The sequence below is a fragment of the Pelecanus crispus genome, chromosome 7, assembly GCF_030463565.1.
Source record: "Pelecanus crispus isolate bPelCri1 chromosome 7, bPelCri1.pri, whole genome shotgun sequence".
NCBI lineage: Eukaryota > Metazoa > Chordata > Aves > Pelecaniformes > Pelecanidae > Pelecanus > Pelecanus crispus.
Window position 1 is genome coordinate 45,331,090 of NC_134649.1, and position 25,476 is coordinate 45,356,565.

The 25,476-nt window shown below is 42.2% G+C and overlaps 1 protein-coding gene across 1 annotated transcript; it reads right to left on the minus strand.

Annotated features, from left to right (window-relative positions):
- Positions 1–3,756: 3,756 nt before the first annotated feature.
- Positions 3,757–20,822, minus strand: EOGT (EGF domain specific O-linked N-acetylglucosamine transferase). The gene is made up of 15 exons (XM_009479764.2): positions 20,613–20,822; positions 19,573–19,673; positions 18,903–19,011; positions 18,717–18,811; positions 17,480–17,584; positions 16,229–16,335; positions 14,311–14,414; positions 11,613–11,705; positions 10,789–10,860; positions 10,166–10,252; positions 8,975–9,043; positions 7,586–7,647; positions 5,840–5,959; positions 4,304–4,406; positions 3,757–3,917 (listed from the first exon to the last, which is right to left on the minus strand). Exons 1-15 carry the CDS (start codon positions 20,820–20,822, stop codon positions 3,771–3,773), a joined length of 1,584 nt encoding a protein of 527 aa, XP_009478039.1. The 3' UTR covers positions 3,757–3,770.
- Between the last annotated feature and the right edge of the window lie 4,654 nt (positions 20,823–25,476).

Genomic DNA, 25,476 nt, shown 5'->3' on the forward strand with positions numbered 1-25,476 from the left:
GTCAGCGGCTTCAGTAGCTGCAGGCTTGAGAGATGCTGTGAGATGAGGAACTGAAATGCAAGAAGGATGATGAGAATTCAAGAACAGATAATGAAGAGCCAAGTTACTTTGGCCATTTCAGGGCCAAAGCCAGAAGAGCGTTTAGTAGCAGTTCCTTTATTTCAGACAAAAAGCCCAATCCATGAAAAACGTGTGTTCAGAGGAGTAGAAGAGCTCAATTTCAAGGCAAACACAGCAAATTGAAACAATTATTCAATGTTGAAATCAAAGAAAATTATCCCCTCACATTTTACCCTTCTGAGCAGATAAAAAGCTCTCAAGGAGAATGTTTTCTTCAGTTTCTCTCCTGCTTAAAAAAAAAAAAAAAAGATTAAGAGACATTCTAAACCCTGAGTTATCTCTTTAATGGTACAACTGGCAAGATTAACAGCAAAAATTAAACAATTTCATTATTATTTAATTGATTTTTAAAATTTATTGCCTTAATATTTATAATTGTACTCTTAAGATTAATAATCCTGATTTGCCACCTCCCCACCACAACCCATTTCTCACACTTACCCAACTTCCGCAGAACTTCACAAAGAAAAAATTGAAAATACATTTTGAAGACTTCTGAAGTAAAAAGGAAAGACACCATGTGCATCCATAAATTATTTTTTATTTCAAATCCAGCTCTTGGTTTACATTGTACATGAAACAGGCAATCCTGTAAGCACTCAGGATTGGCAACACAATCAGTAAGTCCCAAATTCATCATGCTGATGCCAATGTGCCAGTTAAACACAGAGTCTAAATTTATGTAAACTGGAGAGACAGAAGAGGGAAAAAAAAAAAAAAAAAAAGGGAAAAAACCCACCAACCAAAACCACAATCAGAAGTAGCAAGGAACAAGATTCCTGTTAGGAAAAATATAATCCAGAGCTATACCCTGCCTACAGAACAAGAGGTCCAAAAGTCTCATGGATTCCCTCAAATTCCAATTTTGAGGCAGACCGAGATGGCCCAGACCCTCTTTAAGAAAGTCACGAGCCAGGTCTTTGCTATTGTCCAAATTCTCTCTCAGGATTTATTGGCAAAATCCCATTAATCCAACCGAACCTCTTTCTGCTGCCAAGACATTTTTGCGACCTTTTGTACAGCTAATCAACCAAAAGAGTATTTTCATGCCAGTAATATTAAGCCATAAAGGCTGAAGAATATGTCGGCCATCAACTCCCAACGCTGCACTCAAATTTGCTGAAACTGGTGAACTTTGGCAGGATATTTTGCCCTTGAATTAAGTCCCCACAGCCTCTCCTCCACGCATTCAGGCATATGTTCAACCACTTGTTTTAGTCAGTCCTAACACAGCTTGAAAGAGAAGCTCCTCATTAAGCTGCTTCAGTACAGATTCAAGCACATGCCTGCATTCACACGCTGCCTTCAACAGCATCATCTGCAGCGCAGAAAGTTAAACATATACAAATGTTTTCCACAAACCCATCTTAAAATGCCTGGCGACAAAGCCATCAGTGCAAGGTGACAGTGTTATCTCTTAATGATTCCCAGATAAAGAAATCTGAGTATCAGTTTGGACCTCAGAACATCAGCTTGCCACGGCAGGAAAAAGCAGAGAGACATGACTCTATGCAATTAATAGTATTTAAAACATTTGCCTCTAAACTGGCAAACTATGACCAAAAGTTTTACACTTCTTTAATTAAAAAGCTCTTTATTAAAAAAATTATCAAATATCTGTGCACAGTTCATAGTTAAATGTCGTCTTTATTTTGAGTTGGTTTCATTTGAACTCAGCCATTTTCCTGACTTAAGTTTCATACATTTTTTTTTTTTCTTTAAAAAGTCCCACAAGGTAAAAAAAAACCACACACACACAAATACAGGAAATTGTATTTCTCAAGGGCGCTTTTTTTTTTCCCCTCATGTCAAGAAGTGCAATTTTGCTTCTATGGTTCTTTAAACAGTTTTATCCATCAGTAAAACAATAAACTATGCTAAGAATTGCACCAGATACACAAGATATGTTAAGGTATCAGCTATACCTAGCTTTTCCTACGCACTGCTTAAGGTCATGAGAGATCTCTATGAAAATTATGCTTACAGTAACTCATCTTTACCAGTATAGGCAGGTCAGTAAATGTACCTACACTCTGTGAAATTGCTTATGACTGTTGGAGAATGGAAGACAATAATATCTACAATTATACCAGTGAAATGTTTACATTTACTATAGCTGTCTTGCTTTTGCATGCAAATGTATGCTCTGCTTCAAGCCACTGAGACTGTATGATTATCCTGCAAGCCTATCAGGGGAATACATTCTCAAAAAAAAAATCCATAATTTAACACAGAACTCTGTTTTTTATCTCACTGAACTTGATTCTTCCACACATCCTTCTGGCCCCACTTAAGACAACAGCACTACTCCTTTTTTCCCCTCCGCCCACTAGTACCAGCAAGTCAGCTCCTGAGGGAATTTTATAAAGAACTTGGCTTTGGCTTAGTATTTCCTTCACTGAAAACAGTGAACTATGCTACTGGCTTTGGAAGGATTTTCAAAAGTTTTCTAGACTGACTCTTCGACATTTTGAGAAGACAAGAATATTAATAATTAGGCTTTTAATGACTCCAAGAACAAGATTTCTCATGATTTCATTTCCTTCCAGCTGCAGCTGAAAGACACCCTATACATCTTATCATTTGTCATAAAAAACTAGAAGTCCATTCCCTCTAGCATCCTCAAAAAGACTCAACTTTTATTCCAATTTGCTCAGGTTTTCCGTTGCAGACTGCTGTTTTATGTTAAAAAGTAGGAAACACCCCGTTTACCTGAAGTTTTAACTATTCCCTTAGGAAGAGATTTACCTGCTTTGAGATAGAAGACTGACTAAACCTACTGAGCAGACCTGTTATATTTTAGCATTTAAAACTACAGCGAGAAGAGTCAAAGTTTGTATTTAAATGCAAAAACATAAGACTCTGCTCTCCAACTTGAAAATATTTCTAAACTTGGAATAGAAGTCTGCAGCACCTGTTGAATCAAACAACAAAAGTTAAAGCTTGCTTAACCACTTCACTCTTATGACCACTATTTTACAAAGGAAGGTCTTCAAACCTAGAAACAATACAGGGACAAGCATGGCAATGACATGGATGGTGACAGAAAGGAACTAACCAGCCATCCGGGAACCACCGCATCGTGTAACTCGACTGCAAACGACATACTGGGCAGTCTCTTACAATGGGAAAGCAATTCCTATTCAGATTTTTACTTACAGGTACAGAACCATAGTGTAAAAGCATCCAGCTTCTTAAGAAGAGGAACTGAGGAGCTCTGAGAGGCCTATCTCATTCCCAGAGAGACTATAGTGAGAAACCAAGCTGTAACACTCTCCATCCCTTAGCATTTCCTCACATAATAGTAGGCATAAATTATTACAAGATTAGTGTCTACCCCAGAAAATCTTACATGAAATGGATGGACATATCTTTGTATAAAGACAAGTATTTCAGAATTTGGAACGCAAAGGTACAGCGCAAAAACCAAAAAGAGTTCTGAAAAATAGTTTTTACATATCAAAACCTCCTAGAATTATTGAGAGGGATTATAAAGATAAGGTATGGCGCTAACAAGTGGTTTGACAAGTTAATAATGGGTTATTTCCCTCGTAGAGGTTTACGCGTTTCACACCAACATTTTGCTTTATGTCGTTACAATGTTTTTATGGAGCATTATTTAAAAATAATATTTCAGTTAGAAGTCTAATTTAGAATTCATCATGTTTTACCCTAAATGGCCACTTGGAATGCTGTGAAACGTGATTTGCAGCCAGAAGCACCAAGTACATAAATTCTTCCACATCAAAGGAGTAGTTTGTAAATTTTGGATGTTCTCCCAGCGTTGGGTGGTGTCCCTAGAAAAATGAAATAAGGCCTTTTAGACAGGGGGGAAAAAAAAAAAATCAGTACATCTTCCATTCAAAAAGTAAGAAAAAAAATTGAGCATCTGCCATTTTAATTTATTATTTCTGAACCACTGTCTGCTCTGAGGCAAAAGAGTCATCGAAGTAAGTGCATAACACCAACGCTATGGATGGCTTGGATTAATAGCCAATTAATTTAATTTCTCTTCTCCCCTCAGCCATTAATATCAACAATTTTTTACTCACAACAGGGAAGTTAATTTGGTCTAAAGAATGAAAACCACATTTCAAGTATCAGAACATAGATAGGTAAAGCAAGCTAACCTTTAAATGCTTCAAGTTATAGCACCCACCCTTCCAGCAGTGGCCATCATTACCTGATCTTGAGGGAATACTTTACTCCTTTTTCGCCAAGTTATGTAGTGAACGCCTCTCAGCCTTGCCAAATCCAGGTAACAACGTTCATCTTCACAATTGTATCTAGGGGCAGGCAGAAAAATCATATTTACCTACAGAGATTGTGCTGAAGTTCACCAGGAAAGAAAAAAACCCAAACTTCAGGCCAAAACATTTATTGTCCAATTCTAAGGCTCCAAAACCAGGGATAAATTCTACTCCACTGAAGACAACAACAAGGGCTACCATCTGGTCTTAAGATGTGGCCTATGAGGCAGACTGAGCCACATCTGCATGTCAGGCATGCCCCTGTCCGGCTGCAGCAGCTCTCGGGCACGGGTTTCTGAACATATTTGGAGACTGGACAAAATGCTCTCAAGCCAAGATTACACGGGAAAGCACCAGCTCCACAGCCTTCCCACGGCAGAGGCTTTACGCAGAACTTCCCAGGATGGAGAATTCAGTGCTCTTCTGACAAGCGTGCAGCATTTTTGTTTAGTTCTATAGAACTGGAGTCTCTATTAACAACCATACTTTGCGACAAAATTTGGCCACAAAATGACCCGAGGACTGAAGCACCTCTCCTACGAGGACAGGCTGAGAGAGCTGGGGTTGTTCAGCCTGGAGAAGAGAAGGCTCCGGGAAGACCTTATTGCGGCCTTTCAGTACTGAAAGGGGGTTTACAAGAAAGATAGGGACAAACTTTTTATTGAGGCCTGTTGTGATAGGAAAAGGGGTAATGGTTTTAAACTAAAAGAAAGTAGATTCAGACTAAATATAAGGAAGACATTTTTTCACGATGAGGGTGGTGAAACACTGGCACAGGTTGCCCAGAGAGGTGGTAGATGCCCCATCCCTGGAAACATTCAAGGTCAGGTTGGGCGGGGCTCTGAGCAACCGGATCTAGCTGAAGGTGTCCCTGCTCATTGCAGGGGGGTTGGACTAGATGATCTCTAAAGGTCCCTTCTAATCCAAACTAGCCTACGATTCTATAAAAATGTTTAAAAGGAAGATACCAGAGAAATTTAGGTAAACCGGAATGACACTCAGCTAAGCTTGGCCAGCGAGCTGGTGCTTGTGTCTTGAGCATACAAAGGAGTAAATAAATAACCTTCAGGGGGATCTTCAACAGCCCGGACATGCATCTTATGTAATCGATTCACCTGGATCATCAAAATACCATTAAATCTCAGATTCACCAGGCAGAATCTGACCAGTGAGGCTTTCTCTTTTTTTTGCCATTTTCCCCAAGCAATTGTTGCCCAGGTTGCATTTTATTTATAGCATGGCATCTAAGAAATCACAGGCTAAACCCGTGTGACATAGTTACACTGTATTTTATAATGAAAGCTTCCTCACTTTCAATTCCCAGAAGAGACTGCCAAAAATGAAGTCTAGACGAGGATGCAAGACAAACATTCATAGTCAAATACTAGCAAGTGCAAGTCCTTCATTAACACATATGAACAGATATTAGCAGTTGTGGTATAAGAGGGAAAAGAGAGAAACAGACTTACAGTTCAAAAACAACAGCCCAGTCTGGTAGAAAGAGCAAATGGGTAAGTCCAGCTCCATGCATCCCAATGAATATATCAGAGTTGTGGGTAATTCTCAATTGCTCTGAAAATTCAAGTTCCCTGCAGACAACACAACAAAAGTGGTGATCTGGCATGCCTATCCATCTCAGCAAGAATTAGTTACGTGTAGAAAGCGCAAAATTAACTTAAGGGAATACTGAAAGAGAGAATTGATTTTTCAAGGAACAATACTAAGAATCACAAATGCTGCAGCCAGCAATAACTCAGCATGGAATTATAAGAAATGCAGACAGGTTTCAAAACTTCACAAGAGTCTGTTCTAAAAATTTGAATTTTTTTTAAACAAGTTAGTTTCTGTAAGTTTGGGGTTTTTTTACTTGCCTTAAAAAAAAAAATTGCATCACCTCCTTTAAAAAAAAAACATAAAGGACCTACATTTTTTTTAACAAAAAGTAGAAGTATACAATTCCCACCTAAAGGTGCAGATATCCAACCTGAACTTATGCCTAGGGCATCAAGCTGAAATAAGGAGACCAGGCTCCTGGAACTACCACTTTCTCCCACCCTTTGACTGTAAGCTCCAAAAAGTATTCTCTTTAAATAACCAGGTGTTCCCTGAACACACAAAAATGGACTGCAGATACTTAATTGTAAGAGAAGACAGACAACTGGAAAGGGAAATTACAGTAGGCTTCATTTCTGTATGAACAATTCATACGTTAAAAAGGAAAAGAATAACGTCCTCTCTGCCCATTTGGAAGAGAGCAGAAAGAAGCTGGCTTAAACTGCAGCAAGGAAGTCTAAACTGCTTAAGCTGCTGTAAGGGCAGACATCAGGGAAACCCTTCTAATGATGATGACAGTGGTGCTGTGGAAATCTGTGATGCTGAATGGTATCACAAACAGTTTCGACAAGCACAGGAACTGCGGAGTACCGCTTGGTCATGCTTTCAAGTGGAACAGTCAAGATGCCCTCTCAAGGATATCCACCGTCTTTTCTATTATTAGACTGCTCGAGTGCTTTCATTGACAGGGGAATCAGAAGCAACTCTACTTCCTCACAGTGTCTCTGCTTTGGTCAAAACACTGATCTCTCACTGCTGCTTCAGTCTCTCACTCTTTGTGCACAATCCATAGCAGCACCATTGAGTAGCTGGGAGCTGCTGCCATTTGGCACAGGCATACACCACTTGGGGACTTTTGTTTCGAGCCATTTCTTACCGGCACAGCGCCTACTACATCTGGGCACCACAAAGTGACCTCAGGTGGTATCTTCAGGGGCCACCAGAGCAGCAATAAGCCGAGTTATTACTCATCACTAAACTAAGGGTCATATAAAAGAAGACACTAGCATCATACAAGAGAAATCCCTGTTGACCCACAGCTACTGCAGAGCATTAGCAAATCCAGAAGAGTGATGGGAACACAGCTGGTTTTGGGTGAGGGGAGGAAACAGAAATACAAGTGATTTCAAAACTTGCTCATCATACAGTAGCTTTAACCTGACCCCACTAACTCTAGAGATTCATTCCTAAGTAGTGCATCATAGGATGGGAGTGCTTGACTAGCTCACCCACCACTCCCTCAGTAACATTCTTCGTTCCTTACCAGTTCTTGGATTTTGCAAAGGTTAGACATTGGGGCATATGTAGCTTTGCTTGCAAACAGCTCTCCCCAGCCACAGGCAGCAGGAGATCCCACTAGTTTCTTCTACCAACTTACGTACTTGTATTTGTAGTCTACCACTTGGACCTCCAGTGTCGATACTGTTTTCAAAGCATTCACAAGCTAAGGAGGAAAATAAAAAGACAATGATTGGGTGTTCTCCTTCAATTAATTCCTCCCCTGCACTCCTGATCATTTTACACGCTCCTCCTCCCCACCAGGGAATTACAAATGAGCGAGACGGAGCATCCTGTCGCTGCCATATAAAGGAGCAGTTCCCCTCCTTTTGTGCTTCCCACCTAAGATACATACGTTATTCCTGGCAGAGCAATCCCTGGAGAGGAGACTCGGATCTCCTGCACTCTCACAGAGGCTACTATTGACGCTTAAATGCTCCAGGACCCAGTCCTAAACCACTCAAACTAGTAGGAGTTTTGCCAGGAAGAGAGGGAAGATGTGGTTGGATTTCCAAAAGATACTCCAGTACCTAAAGAAGCAAACTGGTAGCTAGACGGATTTTCAAAAATACCTTACTAGGTCATACTCCTATTAACATGAGAAGTGAAACCAGATTAGAGCTTGGGCTTCTAACCTAAAAGAGCTTTTTCTAAGTCTCCAATTCGTAGCCAGCAGAAGAGGGAGAAAGAGCCAAGTATTTTCTTTTACAAAAGCATAGTAAAGATAAGACTAACTTCTCCCTTTCTGTCATGTGCTCATTACCAGAAAACATACTACACGTAGTAGTGCAAGCACGCACTGTGGACAGCCTAGCAGATAAGGCACAAATCTAGCCATCTGCGCTCTGTCTATTCTGCCACTGAGCTACTACTACATCAAACAAGCCTCAGTTTCTCCCTACATAAGGTGGGGACGATAATGCCAATTCATTTCTGTCAGGCACTAACAGCTAAGAATGAAGACAGGTATGAAAACATTAGATACCATCATTTTACAACAAAAGAAGCTACACCATAAGTCCACTAAGTTGCGTGATTCAAAAACGTGAATCAATATGAAAATTCATTAAGTTTTGAATGCACATACTCAGATACAATAGCTTATGCATTTTAATCTGCAAGCATAACAAAGGTTTTTGTCAGAGCCTTCAGCACTGGGGATGCTAGAAATAAAAGAGATGATCTGAAAGCTAAATAATTTGATGTTATCATAAGCTCTGCAGTGTCTGTTTGTTAAGAGGAAATACTTTTAGTATTACATCTGTAGTCTTCCACTGGATATTTAAGAAGGGCAGCAAGGTTCAGTGTCTGGCGTTCAGAAATAGAGACTGGCTAGAAGACATATTAGAAGAAATTAATATTAGAACTGAATGTATTTGTCCAAGATTTGTCAGCAGACAGAGGTCTTGGCTGGACCTGGAAAAAAAAAAATCAATTCAACGAGCAAAATTTAACTTCTGATAGGTTTGTTTTAAAAATAAAAAGGACCACACCTCATTCTGGTTTAATATTTTGCGGTAATCTGTACTGCGTGCAAGTATTGTGACTCGAATTTTCCCATCCTAAAAAGAAAGAGGCAGCAGTGTATTAGCTATGAGGCAGACCTCACAAAAAAACCCCAAACACTTCCATATTTACTTCTGGCAATTATTTGAGCTACTAAATATATTCCCTCCCCATGTAACAGATGATGTAACCACCTTAAAATTCACATCGTATTTTCCAACAGATTAAAAGTGTCAAAAACTTTGTGAAAGTCTGACTATTAGCAAAGAATAAAACATTTTCTGAAAGATTTATTTTATTTAGTACAAAAGAGCCTTTGTATTACACATTATACAGCAGTTTTTAAAAGCAGAAAAGCAGCTTTCAGGATGGCTTGTGCACAAGATCCTTGGAAAAAAATATTTTACTTCTATAGCAGTTCCTCCCTTTACCTCTTTAAATTAATTGGACTCACAGGGGTAAGTGTTCCAAGTGAAATAAAGAGATTTAACTGCATGACTCCCATTAGTGTCAGCAGGAGAAGCATAACTAAATGCCTGTGCAGTGCTTTGAATGTGTGCCCCTCAGTGATAATATGTAGGCTACTCTCTAGCAAATACTTCAAGAAGTCCAGAACTGCCGTATCCATCAATGCAGCCATTGCAACAATTTGCAAAAACTACCAGCGGGTACAATAGAGAAGCCCAGGGCCAGGCAGATGGTACCGGGCAGGGATTGGAAGGACCAGATTCAATCAATTCCTCCTCTGATCTGAGCTCCGCAGTAACTATGAGGATCAATAAAGAGCAAGCTCACGGCATTGCTCTGTGGGACCAGAAGGCACAGCACCTTGCCAGCATGCTCCAGCAGAGACCACGTGCTTGCTTAACTAGGAAGGACACAAAGCCCTGGAGCACAGACAATGGAGACAAGGAAGAGATCCTATGGTTGGAAGGAGGATGTTCTGAAGTCTGTCCTATGGAAATAAGACATGAGGGCAACTTTCACAAACATACACAAATGTTTGCTGAAGGCCTTTATAGAACAGGCTGACTTATGGAAAAAAGTCCCGAGCATCACAGGAAAGGACAAAAAGTGCACTATATGCCCTTACTCCTCACTGGGTCCAGCTTGCTAATGCTGTTTCTCTGGTAAGAGCCATCAGCTCCACATTAAATTTTATTATTCAGTTACTATACCTTGGGTCCTTCTTGTGTGATATTCAATCTGTGTAACACATGCTGAGAAAATGCTCTAAATAGCCCTGTACCGTGACAGCCAGAGATCTGAAATTAAAAAAGCAATTGTTAATACAAAAAGTTATTTTGCTCAGAAAACCTCTCTTTGTTATCAGCCTTTTGCCATTCTTATGGAACAAAAGCCTAGTATCATGCACTGCACTAAACATGTCACTATTCACCGCAACACAAGTGGCACTTTCATTTAGAAAGAAATATAACTCTCTCTACAGTGTTACAGCCTGAATGCATGAGCTAATACCACCGGGAAAGTCTGTCAGTGTACAAGGTCTTGTGTTCTGCCAAAACACCGTTAAGTTCACAGTGCCCATCTATTGAAGAGGAAAAATATGCATCTCATGAACTGTGACAGGAGATTGCACACAACCAGTTACTATCAACCAGCTAAAGTAACTTCAAAATGCTAATCTTTAGGGAAGATCATTTCATTTGGAGTTGCATAGACCTTCAGTGCAGTACATTTCATGACAGCTCAGATAGGTATTTGAGAGATTCATTAGCTCAGATTTTATACTGTCACACACACATCTAGTTAACAGAGTGGATGGATAAAAAGAACTCACCAATGGTGTGTTATAAAACAAGCCATACCGCATTCGAGGCAGTAATGAGAAGACTGCTTCTTTAAAGCATACCTGCAAATGAAGATCACAAGAAGTTACACTGCACTGCTACCTTCCGCTGGCACATTCGTGCTCATTCAGTGGGATCACTGCTTATAATGAGCTAGCAATTACATGCTCCCTTCAAGAACATCCTCACTTCCTTGACTGTGCAAATGAATAGAACAAAGACAATCCCGATCCCAAAAGAGCTTTCACTTAGGATGCTACAGATGCAAGTGGGGGAAGAGGTTAAAAAAACCATCCCTAAAACAGAACAAACATGAACTGAAGAGAAGAAAACCAGTTAGAGATTAGAGTTTAAGACAGGCTTTAAGGGATGTAAGAGACGAAAATGAGCTCTAAATAAATGCATACATTTTTTGGTGGGACAAAGTTTTTTTTAATGATAAGCAGCAGGTATACTAACAGTTGCAGGGGAAGATAAACACCTCAGTAGGAATCAGAAGGCTTAGAAAGACAGTACCATGTGAAAACCCTTAACTTCAGTAGCAGGTCCTGCAGAAGTGAAACCAATACATAAATATCACCTCTCAGAAGACACAAAAGTTAGGTCCATCTACATAAAGCACAGACATGCCACAGAATTAGGTTACAGCTCTGTCTCTTGTTTGTAAGGTAGAATGCTCATATTATGCAAATTAAACACGCATGGAAAGTATTAATGCTTTCCTCTGAAACACCCATTTCCACAAGCAGCTTGAGAAGCTGTCGTATTTGCTACCTAGTGACTATGAATTAAAACAAAATATAAAATTCCATACCCTTTTAGAGTCAAAGGTTTTCAAGTGTATTATTTCATAGTCAGTAAACGCCTTCCATGTCTCACTGAACAGGTCACCATAGCCATATGAGCTCTAGGAGGAAAGGAAAACACACAAGGGCGTAATGATTACATAAATGCATATAAAAACCTCTCCTCTTGATTTTCAAGTTCTATATACAATTTTTAACATCCAGTTAATACACGCCATCACCACTCTGGGACTTAAGACAGCCTAGCACAGAACACAGACATTATGGAACACCGAACCCTGCGTTTACAATGGCAGTTAACTCAAATTACCTGTCAGGTAGTTAATTTTTAATAAAACCATTCTATAAATTAGCAATCTAGACAAGTTCTTCAGCAGCAGATTAGAATTTCTGAGTTAGGAGCAAGGAGTACCTACTACTTTCCCCAGAGACAACAGAACAGAAGTTAAACTTGAAGTAACAGAAACATAGGGATGGCAGAAGGCATGAACCTCGACTCCTCAGACTAAAAAACCACCTGGGAATTCAAGCGCAGCAGTAATGTTTGAAGTAAAAAGTCACAATAAGCCTGTTTCACATTTGCCTCTGGTGTGGGATGGTCATTTGTATCACAAATTGAAGGCAATGATCTGATTTGATGGAAGAAAGAGCCAGAAAACTATGTTTTGCCTTACTCTGACAAGCTACCAAGGAGTTTCTCTACAGGGCAGTATAAAACTTCCCCCTTTGCAACAATGGTCTGTGGAACCTTTTGAGAACCATCTACTCCCTACAGCACTGGCCCAGCAGCAGGGGCTCTTGCCTTCAAATTTGTAACATTTCCTACACATCTGAGGGCTAAGAGTCACTACCTCTTGCTCTTTGAATGCAATTAAATATGATCTCAGTAGCCCTGGTACAGATTCTCGCTTAAAGTTTCCTTTCAACTCTGGAGCTGGTTCAGGCTGCTTGGAAAGTTATGTGGAAATATTCTCAACAAGAAATTTGAGAATAAGACTACAAATGACCGCAGAAGAGAGCGGACATCGAGTGAAATGTAAAAGAATCTAAAGAGCGCCAGTTTTCCTGCAGTTGAAGAGGTGCTTCCTTCCCCTTCTTCTGCCACTAAGTTTTAATGAATTTTACAATCCGTACTACTTTCTGGCCATCTGTATTACAAGAACTGCTCTTCCAGGTTAGAAGTAGAGAACTGATCCTCAAAGCTGTAAGTCCTACTTTCTAACCCTACCTGCTCTCCTTAAAAGTGCTTTATAAACACTGCTTTCCTGCATTTGCAGAGAGTCTGCAAATCAACACCCAGTGGATTTCCTACTCATTTTCTGCTTTGTTTAACCTACATCTAAGGGCATTACTGTTTAATAAGAACAGTGTACTGATTCTACAGTAGCTAGGAAGTATGGCAAAATCTAATTACATTAAAAAAAAAAAAAGAGAATGAATAATAAGCTCAAGAATAAGCTCAAGTCCATCGCTCGATCAGCACCGACAGTTCATCAGCAGTTAGCTGGTGCCATCATCTGGTTGTACGTGGTAATGAACTCAAGTAGACTGAGCAGTTAAGACATTTAAAACGACAGTACTGTGACAGTACTTACTTTGGTACATTTGAAAGAGTTGTTTGATTCAATAATGAGATGTAAGAAGAAGAGTTGCTTCTCAAAGTAATTTACAGTGCTGTCTGACACATCTGATCTTTTCAGAAAGTCATCAGAGCTGGATTAACAGGTCCCTGTATAACGTCTAGAGAGCTTGCTTATCTGGCAGGCACATTTATTTTGGCTTTCAAAATGTAAGAGAACTAGAAAAAAGGGTCTCTTCTAGCCAAAGAGGTTTCTCGTTAAATAGCAAGCAGGGGATATTTGCAGCTCTCTATTGAATATTAGTTGTCCTAGCAGTAAATACTCAGAACGAAAAAATGTTATGAGAACAAGACAGGCGTGGGACGGTATCATAGTCAAGAACTGTTATTTCTGGACCTGATTATACATGTTATCTGGCACGTTACAAATTGCTTAGTTTTTCATTGTTTAGTTTAACACTCTCCTACACAAAACTTAAACATTGGCCAGTAAAACTAATATTACTCTTAAATACAGTCATGTTTTCAACTCAGCAGTACAGCAGAAATAGCCCCACTTAAAAACTTGTTTTATGTGTCATCATGGCATTCTAAGAGGTGACCGAGAGAAGTAACTGCAAGGCAGCTATTTAAAGGAATTAAGTATTAGACCCTGTTTTGATATATATGAGGATTTCATTTAGTAGTTTTCTTTACTACAGGCTGCACATTACTGATTTAGAAAGATGGAAGGCTCCATTTCTTTTTAAATACAGAAGGAAGTTTTGAGTAAATCTACTTCAGTATTCTCAGAGAAAAATGTCTACAGAAAACAGCATGCAATGTTCAAATGCCACATATTAGAAATACAGATCATGTTATTTTTGAGGTCAGACCAAAAAATGGCATAAATATGTACTAGCAAAAGATGAGCTACGGAGCAGTGTTCAAACAGCACATGCTTTATTGTAGAAAAATCTGTTACCTAACTATTGTTCATGCACCCGTATTAACAAGATCCAAAAACTTATCAGTTCCACAGGGCTAAGCCCATAAGAAAGCTAAGGATTGGCTACTGAAAGCTTCAGAGTCTCTATAAAGCAGAAATACAATCCATTACAAAGAGGTTAAAAGCACAGCAGACTTACAGTGTCCCACATGACTATGTTGACATCAGTACTGAAGGAATTATTAATATGCTGTGTAATATAAAGATTGACGAAATCACAGAAGTGATGGTACATATTAACACCTGAGAAAGAAAGAATTGTTAGCAAAATACTGCATTACTTGCTCCACTTTTTATTGGTTCATGCATTTTTTCCTTAGTAGTATCTTGCATTTTATATTAGTTTTCCCCTGCTTCTGACCAAATGCTTCTTATACACCCTAAAAAAAGCAAACCTTTAAAGGGAAGTAATCAAGGTAAGAAATCTGAAGTAAAATGTGTCTTTAAAAAGTTCAGAGAAATTAGAAAAGCAGCCAAAAGACAGCATAAGAAAAAGGTAAGTTTCACATGCTGTTTCTCGTTACAGTCTGCAGCTGCTTTCTGAAGTAGATGACAGCCACTACTGCTTCAACAATAGCTAGTTAGACAGAAAGGAAACATTAAGAACAGGCCTTCGGCACTGATCTTAGCTCTGCTTTATTAGGGTCAAGGGAAGCTCTGTCTGCAGGACTACAAGACAGAACTTGCACATGCACATGAGCCAAAGCCCAAGTGATTCCTCAGGTTTCTTCTCAGAGCATTCTTGTTCATTCTTGGTTTCGTAAGTTAATACCTTAACATCATGGTGGATAAAAAACTACTGTGAAACAAAGGAGGTAACGTAGTCCAGTCTCCTTCCTAGTGAAGACCAGATCCCAGTTTTGGAACCATGTGCACACAGCCCCTGTTCCTAAGCTTCTGACCAAAAAGAGCTGCCATGGTAAGAACTTGCTGTTGGGCTTCCTATACCATTCAAACAGCAATTTTCCCCCGCCTCCCCTAAAACAAAGGAGCTGGACAAAATCACCTCCTGAGCCACAGCTAGACCACCCTGCTCAAAGGTACAAATTGACAGCACAGCAACTCTTCCACCATAGCTGTTCAGGCGCCTGCAACAACTTTGCTTAAAATACATGATAGTGGCCTGCAGGGGAAGAGGGGCCATCCAGTTTGCAGTTGCAGTATGTCACAGGGTCAGACCACAGCAGACAACCATCCGGTTTAAACCACAGCTTACCCCACAGCAGCTTGTTTGTACGCCTACAACCTGATCAGCCCCTTTCATTAACATTTGTCTGCAAAATATGTTGCATGAACGAAAAGGTTGGTGAACTTCAAAAAATGTCAGATACCACTGGCTGATTCCTGAAGATGTTTGGGTGCTGCCCCTCCCATGAATTTTGGTACAGTGTTGCACTGCATTCACCTCAGCTCTCTGTAATGAGATAGCTAATTTCTTCCTGTACTGGCTTTTCACCTAAATTTGAAACTTTAAGATTTAAACAGGGTTGTGTTTAGTTTTGTGCATTTTGGCTTTTCTGGGGTGGGTTAATAAACTAACAAAACTTATCCCCTTGAACTTTGTTTTTGAATACCGCTTCCTCTTCCATGTCATTCAATACACATAGAATCCTCAGTTCCTGAACACATACTACAAGACACGTATATCCATACCTTGTGTTTCATGGTACGAAAACTGTCATCCAGAAACACAGCCAAAAATCAAAGACTCTGTACAAGACTCTGCGTTACTCTGTACTTTGGCACAAAGTCAAAGACGCTGTCAAAACACAGTCAAGAGTCAATGACTGTGTGAAACAAGCAGCAGAAAATTTTTTCAGATTTATTTATTTATTATCTGTGGCAAAATGTAAGGATTTAAATCCAAGGTTCCATGTTCATCAGTGGAACTACAGAAAATAGGAGTTTAAAACTCACATCATTTTTCAAAAATAAAAATATATTACAAATGAACTTGACAATCACAAAGGCGTAACGTAGATGGGTAAGCTGGATATGGGGTCTTTTTACTGCAGTACTGTAGGATAACAAAAAACTAAACTAAAGATACCAGTTACCTGCATCTAATTTCATGAAGTATGTTGGCTTTTCAATAACAACATCACACTTCTCATCTTCTAGGGGCCTGAAGTTTAATGCAGTAAACGTCTGGAGTTCTGCAAACCTACAAAGATTCAATCACACAGAACATGCTTTGTCATTAACACACTTAAACAAATGTACTTCATACATCTAAGATTTAGTAACTGTTCACCCAGTCCATTTGATTTAGCAGGACTGCTGAAAACTGATAGAGTCTGACAATTAAAATGATCTGAAATTGTAATGGAAGGTTCTTCAGGTTATGAGCTTCAAGAGGTTAAACACTGCCTTTGATCTCAGGAGCGAACAGCATCTTTGATCTACAAATCAAGGCAGCAGAGATGTAACAAAGAGCCTTAGAGCCTAGATCTGTGGGTCTATCCAACTTCATCTGCATTGCCACAGACACTTCAGCAAGATCTTCATACTTTGGTCAGACTAATGAATGTAGATGCAATATTTATTATTCCTAGATCTTAACAAGGATGAGCAGTTGAAATGACAACAGCAGGTAGAGAAGAAAAGTCTTTTCCTCCTCTGCAGCTATTCTTAACTGAAATTGACCATCAATGCAAAATGAGAAAAAAAATGAAAACATGAGAAAAGCATAAAAATGAATTCTTATATGGACCTTAATGGCTCCAATTCCTTCATGTTTCATCAATTAACTGGCAATGCAGCTTTGAAGTGCTAACATGCAACCCGTGATACTTAACCAGCTACCACAAAGCACCCTCTGCGCTTCCTGCTCAGCCTGTACGCTGTTGCCCATTTCACATTCCAAACACAGGCTCCCTCGGAACACTGTATGAATATATATCCAGATCAGTCGTTGCATTAGCCCCAACATCACCAAGGACTGCATGAACTAAGACACAAGTGCAAACTTCAAGGCATTTCACAACAAAACAATTGTCTTCTCCTATAGGCAGATCAGGCATTCAACCAGCATCTTGTCCAGAAAACACCTGAAGGTTAGAACTTCAAATGACAAGACACTTCCAGCTGTAACTCAGGCAGGACACAATTACACATCGCATAGTTCAGAACATTCTGCATAGATGTAATTACCAGAGATATCTTACATGAACTCTCAAATTGACCTTAGAAAGGAGCAGCTATTTCTTCAGTATGAAATCCCCTACACACAGCTGCTAGTGCCGGTGAAAAAAATAAAAAAGAATTAGCGAGTGAACTTGGAAGCAGCCTTGACAAGCGATTCTTACCAAGACTGCAGAGGGCTCTTGCGCTGACCTTCAGCCAGAAATGCCTGAACGTCAAGGGTGCAATGACCTCCAATTTCTCCCTTCTGGAAAAAGTCTTCTTTGAATCTAATGCAAATTAGTAAAAGTCTATCAGCTTTTGTGCAACAGTGCTACAAGCGCTCTGCAATCTCAATTACACACTCAAGCCAGTGCTAGTTAATCTCAATTCAGCAAGGTACTTCGTACATATTTAAAACCTGAGCATTTTCTTCAGCATAAATCAAGCATTTCCCACAATTCCCAAGTAAAGATAGTGGTGTTCTTGGACTTCTACCCACCAATTTAGAAAACAGCACTAATCCCTCCAGAATGTTATTAGGAATCATTTTCACATACCCAAATGAGTAATTTAATTAGATTTTCCTACATGATTACTTACAGGAGCATCATTAGTTGGTTTTTTTGTTTGTTTTTAATAACAATTTCTCACTGAAATTCACCTCAGATTTCACAACCCAGTTATAACCCAAGAATTTTATACAACATACAAAGAGTGAGGTGCAAGAACAGGTTTCACAAAAACAAACTGCCAACTAAAAGCACTGTCTAAATTAGCTTTTAGGATAGGCTGAGAACATGACAAAACCCATTCTGAAGGGTATCAGCGACACAGTCATGAACCAGCTCTTTTCAAGTCAGGTGCCCAAGACACTGACTTCAAAGATAAGGCTGAAGGAAAAATGAGTGATGCCAGCATCAGTGGTATGTCTTTTTTTTTTTTTAACCCAGTTTTCCAATACATAGCATTTTAATTTGTGATGTGGAAGATCCAGGTTCAGATCTCTCTTCAGCCTCAGTATCTAAAAATGCAATTCCTGGTTCTGGTATAAAGGCACCCAGCATAGGAAAGGTCTTCTCAGGCCTCATACAGAAACAATTCTAGGTTGCGTATCACCTGATCAAGAAAGGATGTGACTGAAGACAGAGAAAAGTCTTCCTCTCTTCCACCAGAAGGGAGGAGTTCAATCACCCATCATCATTCCATAAAACTGAGACCTCAGGTTTTTAAATAACCTGTGCTGCTGACAGCAGCAGCAGACAGCAATCAAGAGGTGTAGACCTCAACAGGACTTCAGCAACAAGTCTCTGATCAGCAGTAAAGCCCATGGCAACAAGCACACTCGCTTTGTTAAACAAATTCTGAAGTCCTTTTCCCTGCCATCCCTTGGTTTTACTATAACATAAGCAAATCAGAGACCTGTCATGGTTTCTCTTTACAGTTCGTAAATCAATGTACAAGTTTGTTGCTCTGCAATGCTGAAGGTACTGAGAGCAGGTCAGAGATGAATCTCCCTGTTAAGAAAAGAACAAGTAGGATTTTATCAGTATCAAAAGTTATGTTTACTAGTAAGTGAAAAGTATAATATCTATCAGAAATACCTACTGTTGCTGCAGGCTTACAATGGGTTTTCATTTCACTGAGCCTCTCTCGAATGTAACCAAAGTCAGCTTGTTTCCAGAATATCTGTTGGGCTGTCTCAATGTCACTTGCCCTGATGTATGAAGGAGAGAGGGGGAAAAAAGAAAGGGGGAAAAAAAAAAAAAAAATCAACATCCATTGCTCAGTTCTAGTAATAACTTTAACTTTTTTCCCACTGAAAGTGGAACAGAAGACCAGCCAGTTACTTTATTGACATTTAAGATGCAAAACAGGAAGCAACTTATCAGCTGCATGTAAGTGAAAACATCAATGACAATTTAAAGCTATTCTCCCGTAAAAGGGTATAAATTTTTTTTGAACATTTTCCCTCTGTTTTTAAAGCTAAGAAAGGAAATACAGAGTTATTTTAGGAATCTGAATTCAAGGCTAAATCAGAATAATGAAAACATTGTGGCAGGAAGCATTTCAAACAGTATTTTCTTCCTTAAAAAGTTAAATTTTTAAAATCATGTGGAAAGACATACGTTACCTATAAATACACACACATCTCCACAAAGAATCACGCTTTAAACTCTAAATATCGCAATAACATTAACTTCACAGCTAATATGAAAAGAAGCCCCATACTCTTTTTTTAACGTACTGTACTTTATACATTTAAAATGAAACTTACCATCCAGTCTCAACATAATCACACACTGGGTAACTGAACCTGTAATCTGATTTACAAGATTTCTCATAACCCCAGCAGGATCTTAGTTTCTTCAAGTATTTCTGTAACACAGAATAACTGAATCAGGTTACACAACAGCAAAACGGGAAATGAGTTGTTAGTTGTCAGCTTATAAACTACCTCTTGCTAGTAAATATTGCATTAAAGGCTGTTTTCAAACTGAGTTTCAGAAAGAATGCTCAGATTCTTTACGCACAACAGAAGCTCCAAAGAGGAGACACATGCGCTTTATCCTTGCCTTTAATATGTCTGCTTCAGGACAACCACTTCTCCTGACTCAGTGAGTAGGATTCCAAAATTTTAACATCGCTGACAGATACAGGTAACAAAGCTAAGCTCACACAAAGCACAGCGCTCCAAGCCACAGGCTGAGTGTACCACTGCTCCCCAGAAACATCGGCTTCTGCGGTGCTGCAGAAAGTCAGAGAAGGGGGAGCAGAGCTCCCACCCCCAGCTCTACGAAGCAGCTCCAGCCTGAGAGACACCAGAATTGCTCCCGAGCCACACGCTGCCCAGATCCTCAGGTTTACTGTCCCTGCTTCAGGTGAATGAATTACATGCAACCACAGGGTAAGATTAAATCAGCATTTCATTGATTTGCCTATACTCTTGGCACTTCTGCGAAAGTACTGCAGCATGTTAAAAATCACAGGCCTGGAAATGACTAATTGTACTTAGTTCAAACGGCTTTCACATGCACAAGAGTCATTCAGATTAAGATCATCATTTCAGGTCTGTAACAATTAAAAGAGGGGGGAGAAAAATCTTGCAAAACTGTACGTTAAAAACCCAGTCTTGTGACAGCATCAGATTCAGGAAGAGCCCCACACAACTATTTCAAAAGCAACAATTCCAATTCCCAGTTGAACCAACTAATTGGCAAGGAGACCGATTCATCACCATCTTTAACTGCTATGACTCCAAGAACAAACCACCCCAACATTACATTTGAACAAACAAACAAAAAAAACCAAACCTACTTTATATGGGCAATGAGAATCCTGCTTACAGATGCCAGCAACATGCTGGTTGTTGTGCAGAAAGTATGGAATATGCTCATCTGGCAAGTTGATGAGTTTGTAGCTATATAATGGCTCTTCTGGAATGTTTTTGAATTCAGTAAGATTTTCAGCTTGGGAATTAGCCAGAGTTTCTTGCAGTAGCAATCCAAACGCAAGCAACATAAACATGGCAACCTATGAGTTTTGTACTTTAAAAAAAAAAAAAAAAAAAAAAAGACACTTAACATAGCAGCGTAACACATTTCAAGCATACAAGACAATATTCAGCCAAAGTCAGTCATATGCTCAAGGAATTAGTACTTGTATTTCTGGGGTGATTTCTTTTCCCTATGAAAAATAAACTTTCACTAAGCGACTAGACTGTACAACCTCAGGATTATCTTTGAATCATTAGTCATTGAGGGTTATTACGCACTACCGGCTCACAGTCAAGCTAAAATGGGTGTGTTTACTTTAGCTAGATCCCAAGGGATCCTGAGAGTTCAAATGTGGAAGCTAAGTATAGAGCATATAATATCCAGTCAGCAGGAAGAAAACGTGGAAGTATTAGGGGGGAGGGGTGAGAAGAGAAGGATTTTTAGTTTAAGTATAAAAATAATACGTTCCCCACTTTGGAAGAAACTAATCATTAGCTGAAAGAAAACTCCACAGTCACAAATAAACGGTCAAACTTAAGTCTGTTTCAGGATGCTTGTTTTTAGTAGTTAACATCGTGTTAAAGAAACTTTGAGTACCGAGTTATACACTTAAAATTAACCACAGGCCCACACATTTTCTATGTACTCCGAAGCAGAGTGGGTAACTCTGAAGCAGACTGGATAGCCTTCTGGTAACACAACCTTCTCATCAAACACCCCTGCTTTGAACCATTAAACATCCTGAGGAAAAAGAAACCCCTTTTTTGGCATTATAATTTGCCAAAAAATTTGCATGCTTGCTTGCAACTTGAAGCCTTTAGCAATATTCCTACAATACAAGCAGTTTTACCTGTTCGGTTTGAGGAGAACAGCTTCAGATTTCCCAAGTACACAAACCTAGTGGTGGGGAGGAGGAGAGCCGAGTTAAATACCTCCTGCAAAAGGAGGCTCCTCCGAACAGCGTCCTGCTTCTTCAGAGACGCTCACAGCGGCGAGAGCAGCCTCCCGCCGCCCGGGAATGTTTCCGAGCCGTCTGGGAACTCGGATCCCTGCAAGAAACCGCTCGCCCTTCCCCGCGGCACGCCCCGGGCCGTGTGTGGGGGGCATCCCGGGAGGACCACACCGCACCCCATCCCCGGCTCCCCAAAACGGCGCGGAGCCCCTACCCGTCCCCGGGGCCCTGGCTGAGGCTCGGTCGCTGCGGGAAGGCGCCCGGCACCCAGCGCCAGGCCCGGACGGTACCGGACCCAGAGCCGGGCGCAGCCCCCGGCCCAGGCGGGACACGGCGCCTCGCCGGCCCCCAAGCCCCTGCGAGACCCAGCGCGGAGCCGGCGCCAGCCCCACCCTGTCCCGCCCGAGCCGCCCCCGCGGGGCTCACCCACGCCCCGAGGCCGCGGCGGGCACCTCCTCACCTCAGCCCCGGCGGCCCCGGGCAGCCCCGCGGCCCACGGGACCGCCCGCTCCTCCCGTTACCCGCCGGCCGACGGCCTTAATCCTCATGCCGCCGCGGCAGCTGGCGGCCGTCCGGGGAGCGGGGGAGCGCTCACGGCGCGGCCCGGCCCCACCAGGCTCGGCGGGGGAAAGGCGGCCGCCGTGAGAGGGCTGCGCCCGCCGCCGCGCCCCTCCTTCACACCCGCGGGCAGCGGAGCGGGGCGGGCGGCACCGCCACACCCCGGCCCGGCCCCCCCGCCGCGGGGAGCGACCGCGGCCTGAGGGCTGCCGGGGCCCGCCCCACCTGGAGGCGGCGGCAGCGCCGAGCCGCCGGGGCAGGAGGGAGGAGCCCGGCCGGGCCGGGCCGGGCCGTGGCGGCGCCGCTCGCCGGAAACCGGGCGGTGGAGGGGGGCGGTGGGGGTGGGCCTGCGCTGCCGCTCCTCAGCGCCCCGGCCCGGCCGCCCTCAGGTGGGGCCGCGGCAGTGCCCGCCAGCGTCGCCTGGGCCGCGGCCGCCGGGGGCCGGGCCGTGCGGCACCTGCCCGGGGAGCGGCACCCCCGCCCCGGCACGGCCCCGCGGCGGGAAGGCGGTGCGGGAGCGGGGGGGGGGGGGGGAGCGGGCCGCCGTCCTTCCGCTGCCGGAAAGCCAGCGCTGCCGCCGCTCGGCACCGGGCGCGGCGTTGGCAGGGAGCGGAGGGAAAAGGCCTTTTCCTGCCGCCGCTCCGCAGGAAGCGCAGCCGCCGGCGCCCCATTGTGCGAGGCCTCTCCCCGCTCGCCTCCCCCCCGGGAGCCCGGCCCGCCCGGCTGCGCACGGCCAGCGGGAGCCCGGCAGGGAGGTGCGGTCCCGGCGGCCCCGCCGCCCTCGGGAGCTTTCATGTGCACAGAATCCTGGCATGGTTTGGGTGGGAAGGAACCACCCCCCTGCAGCGACAGGGACAGCTTTAACCAGAGCAGGGTGCTCAGAGCCCCGGCCAACCTGGCCTGGGATGGTTCCAGGGATGGGGCCCCCACCGCCTCTCTGGGCAACCCCTTCCACTGCTTCACCACCATCAGCGTAAACAATTTCTTCCTTATCTCCAGTCTAAATCCATTCTTCTCTAGTTTAAATCCATCACTCCCTGTCCTGTCCCAACAGGCCTTGCTAAAAGCTTGCCCCCCCTTCCCGCAGGCCCCTCTCAGCACTGCCAGGCCGCACTCAGGCCTCCCCGCAGCCCCCTCCTCTCCAGGCTGAGCACCCCCAGCTCCCCCAGCCTGGCCCCGCAGCAGAGGGGCTCCAGCCCTCGGGGCATTTTGGTGGCCTCCTCCGGCCCCGCTCCAGCAGCTCCATGTCCTGCTGGTGCTGAGGGCTCCAGGTGAGGTCTCAAGCGCAAGCAGAGAGGTTCATTAACCCTCTGCTTCACCTGAGGTGCCCATGGGGTGCACAGCCCCATTCCTGCGCTGCCTTTGGCGGCAGCCTACAGCATCGTAGCTAGCGATAGGACAAGAGGAAATGGGCTTAAGCTGCGCCAGGGGAGGTTTAGGTTGGAAATTAGGAAAAATTTCTTTACGGAAAGGGTGGTCAGGCATTGGAACAGGCTGCCCAGAGAGGTGGTGGAGTCACCATCCCTGGAGGCGTTTAAAAAACGGGTAGATGTGGCACTTCGGGATATGGTTTAGTCTGGTCTACCCTTGATTAGTCTAGAGTGGGCTTGGTAGTGTAGGTTAATGGTTAATGGTTGGACTGGATGATCTTAAAGGTCTTTTCCAACCTAGATGATTCTATGATTCTATGATTCTATCCTTCATGCTTTTACTCTGTTCCTGCTCTGCCAAGCGCTCCGACTCCCACCACAGAAATGGCCTCTTCCCCCTCCTTCACAGCTGGAAAATCAGGTACAGATGTCTGTGACAAACACCTGACATGGAAGACCGAAGGACCCCCCCCTCACGGCCACCTTCTACTTGAATGAAGGAAATTAGTCTAAATTTCACATTCTCTTTCACCCCATTACTGCAGTGATTTTGTAAACAATGCTTTATTTATAATGCCCCCTTGTACCTAAATATCCACAACACCACAAGATTCTAACTGGCATTTGTAACTCTAAATTCAAACTACATTTGACATATTCCAACTTTAGCAATATTTTCCTTTCATACCACTAGGCTCATACCTACCCACCCACCCACCACAGGACTATTTTTGTCTTAAAGAGAATCAGAGCACACTCTTAGCACAAAATTTTATTTTGCCCTGACCTATGCTTTTTACAGTTTATACACATTTTACAACTAGAAACCAAGGGTTCCAATTTCACCGTGCAATAACCCATTTCATTTCATATTCAGGATCATTATAGCCCTTAGTAAAACATACACAGATGAGTTGCAACGAAGTTGTAGCAGTAGCAATTAAGAAATTAATAGAACTAACCCTCTCTCACATATGGATACCTAGGATTTTGAACATCAGCTCCTGTGTTGATAAAGGATGCAACACAATGCCCAGAGAAGCGAGCGCCAACCTCACCCCAACCCGCTGACGTTACCTTCCACAGACGAGGAAATAAACCCCCTCAGTGTACTTCGAGTAAGCCTTTAAAATAGCATTTCTTCATACTTGCATATGCAGTGAAAATGAGGTATAGATTAGTTGCTTTCAGAAGGAATATTCTAAAATAATTAATTTAACCAGAAGTAGACATTAGTATTCTGACCTAAGTCCTTTCATTTTGCATGTTACTTTTCTAGGCAACCTCAAAACCAGCAATGAACTTAAGGTGTCTGACCAGACGTTAATGTTTCTTCAAAACAAGCATACAAAATTTATATCAAAGATGACCAAAACAGAATAAAGTCTGTTACCTTCCAGCAGCCACTTTGTTTTCTAAGGCTTTGATGATTAAGAAACAGTAGGCCATCTGATTCTCATGTGATAGTAAAGATTGCACTAAATGGGAATAAAGAATCCAGAAAGTCAATACAAATATTTACATCTACTTTTGTAAAATTTAAAAATCTAATGCTCTGACAAATGCTTTTGTATCTAAAACAGTTAATGCTCACTGCATGTTAAAATTTCGCATTTACCTAAGCTCTTCCTGAAAACCCCGGATAGTCTGACACATACTCAAAGCGGCACCTCTGTCAGCCCCAAAGGAGTATCTACTCACACATCACACAGGAAATGTTACCTTCAAAAGCCCTGGCAGCAGTAAGGTCCAAATAAAAGTTCAAAGGATTTTTAAAAAAAAAAAAAAAAAAAAGAAAGAAAAAA

Excerpts from the sequence above, each read along its gene's own strand:
- EOGT (XM_009479764.2), bottom strand. The coding sequence starts at position 20,822 with ATGTTTATGTTGCTTGCGTTTGGATTGCTACTGCAAGAAACTCTGGCT. Across the intron at positions 10,861-11,612 it reads AAACCTTTGACTCTAAAAGG|GTATGCTTTAAAGAAGCAGT; the intron begins GTATGGAATTTT and ends CTTCATTTGCAG. Across the intron at positions 3,918-4,303 it reads AAGTATTCCCTCAAGATCAG|GGACACCACCCAACGCTGGG; the intron begins GTAATGATGGCC and ends TCATTTTTCTAG.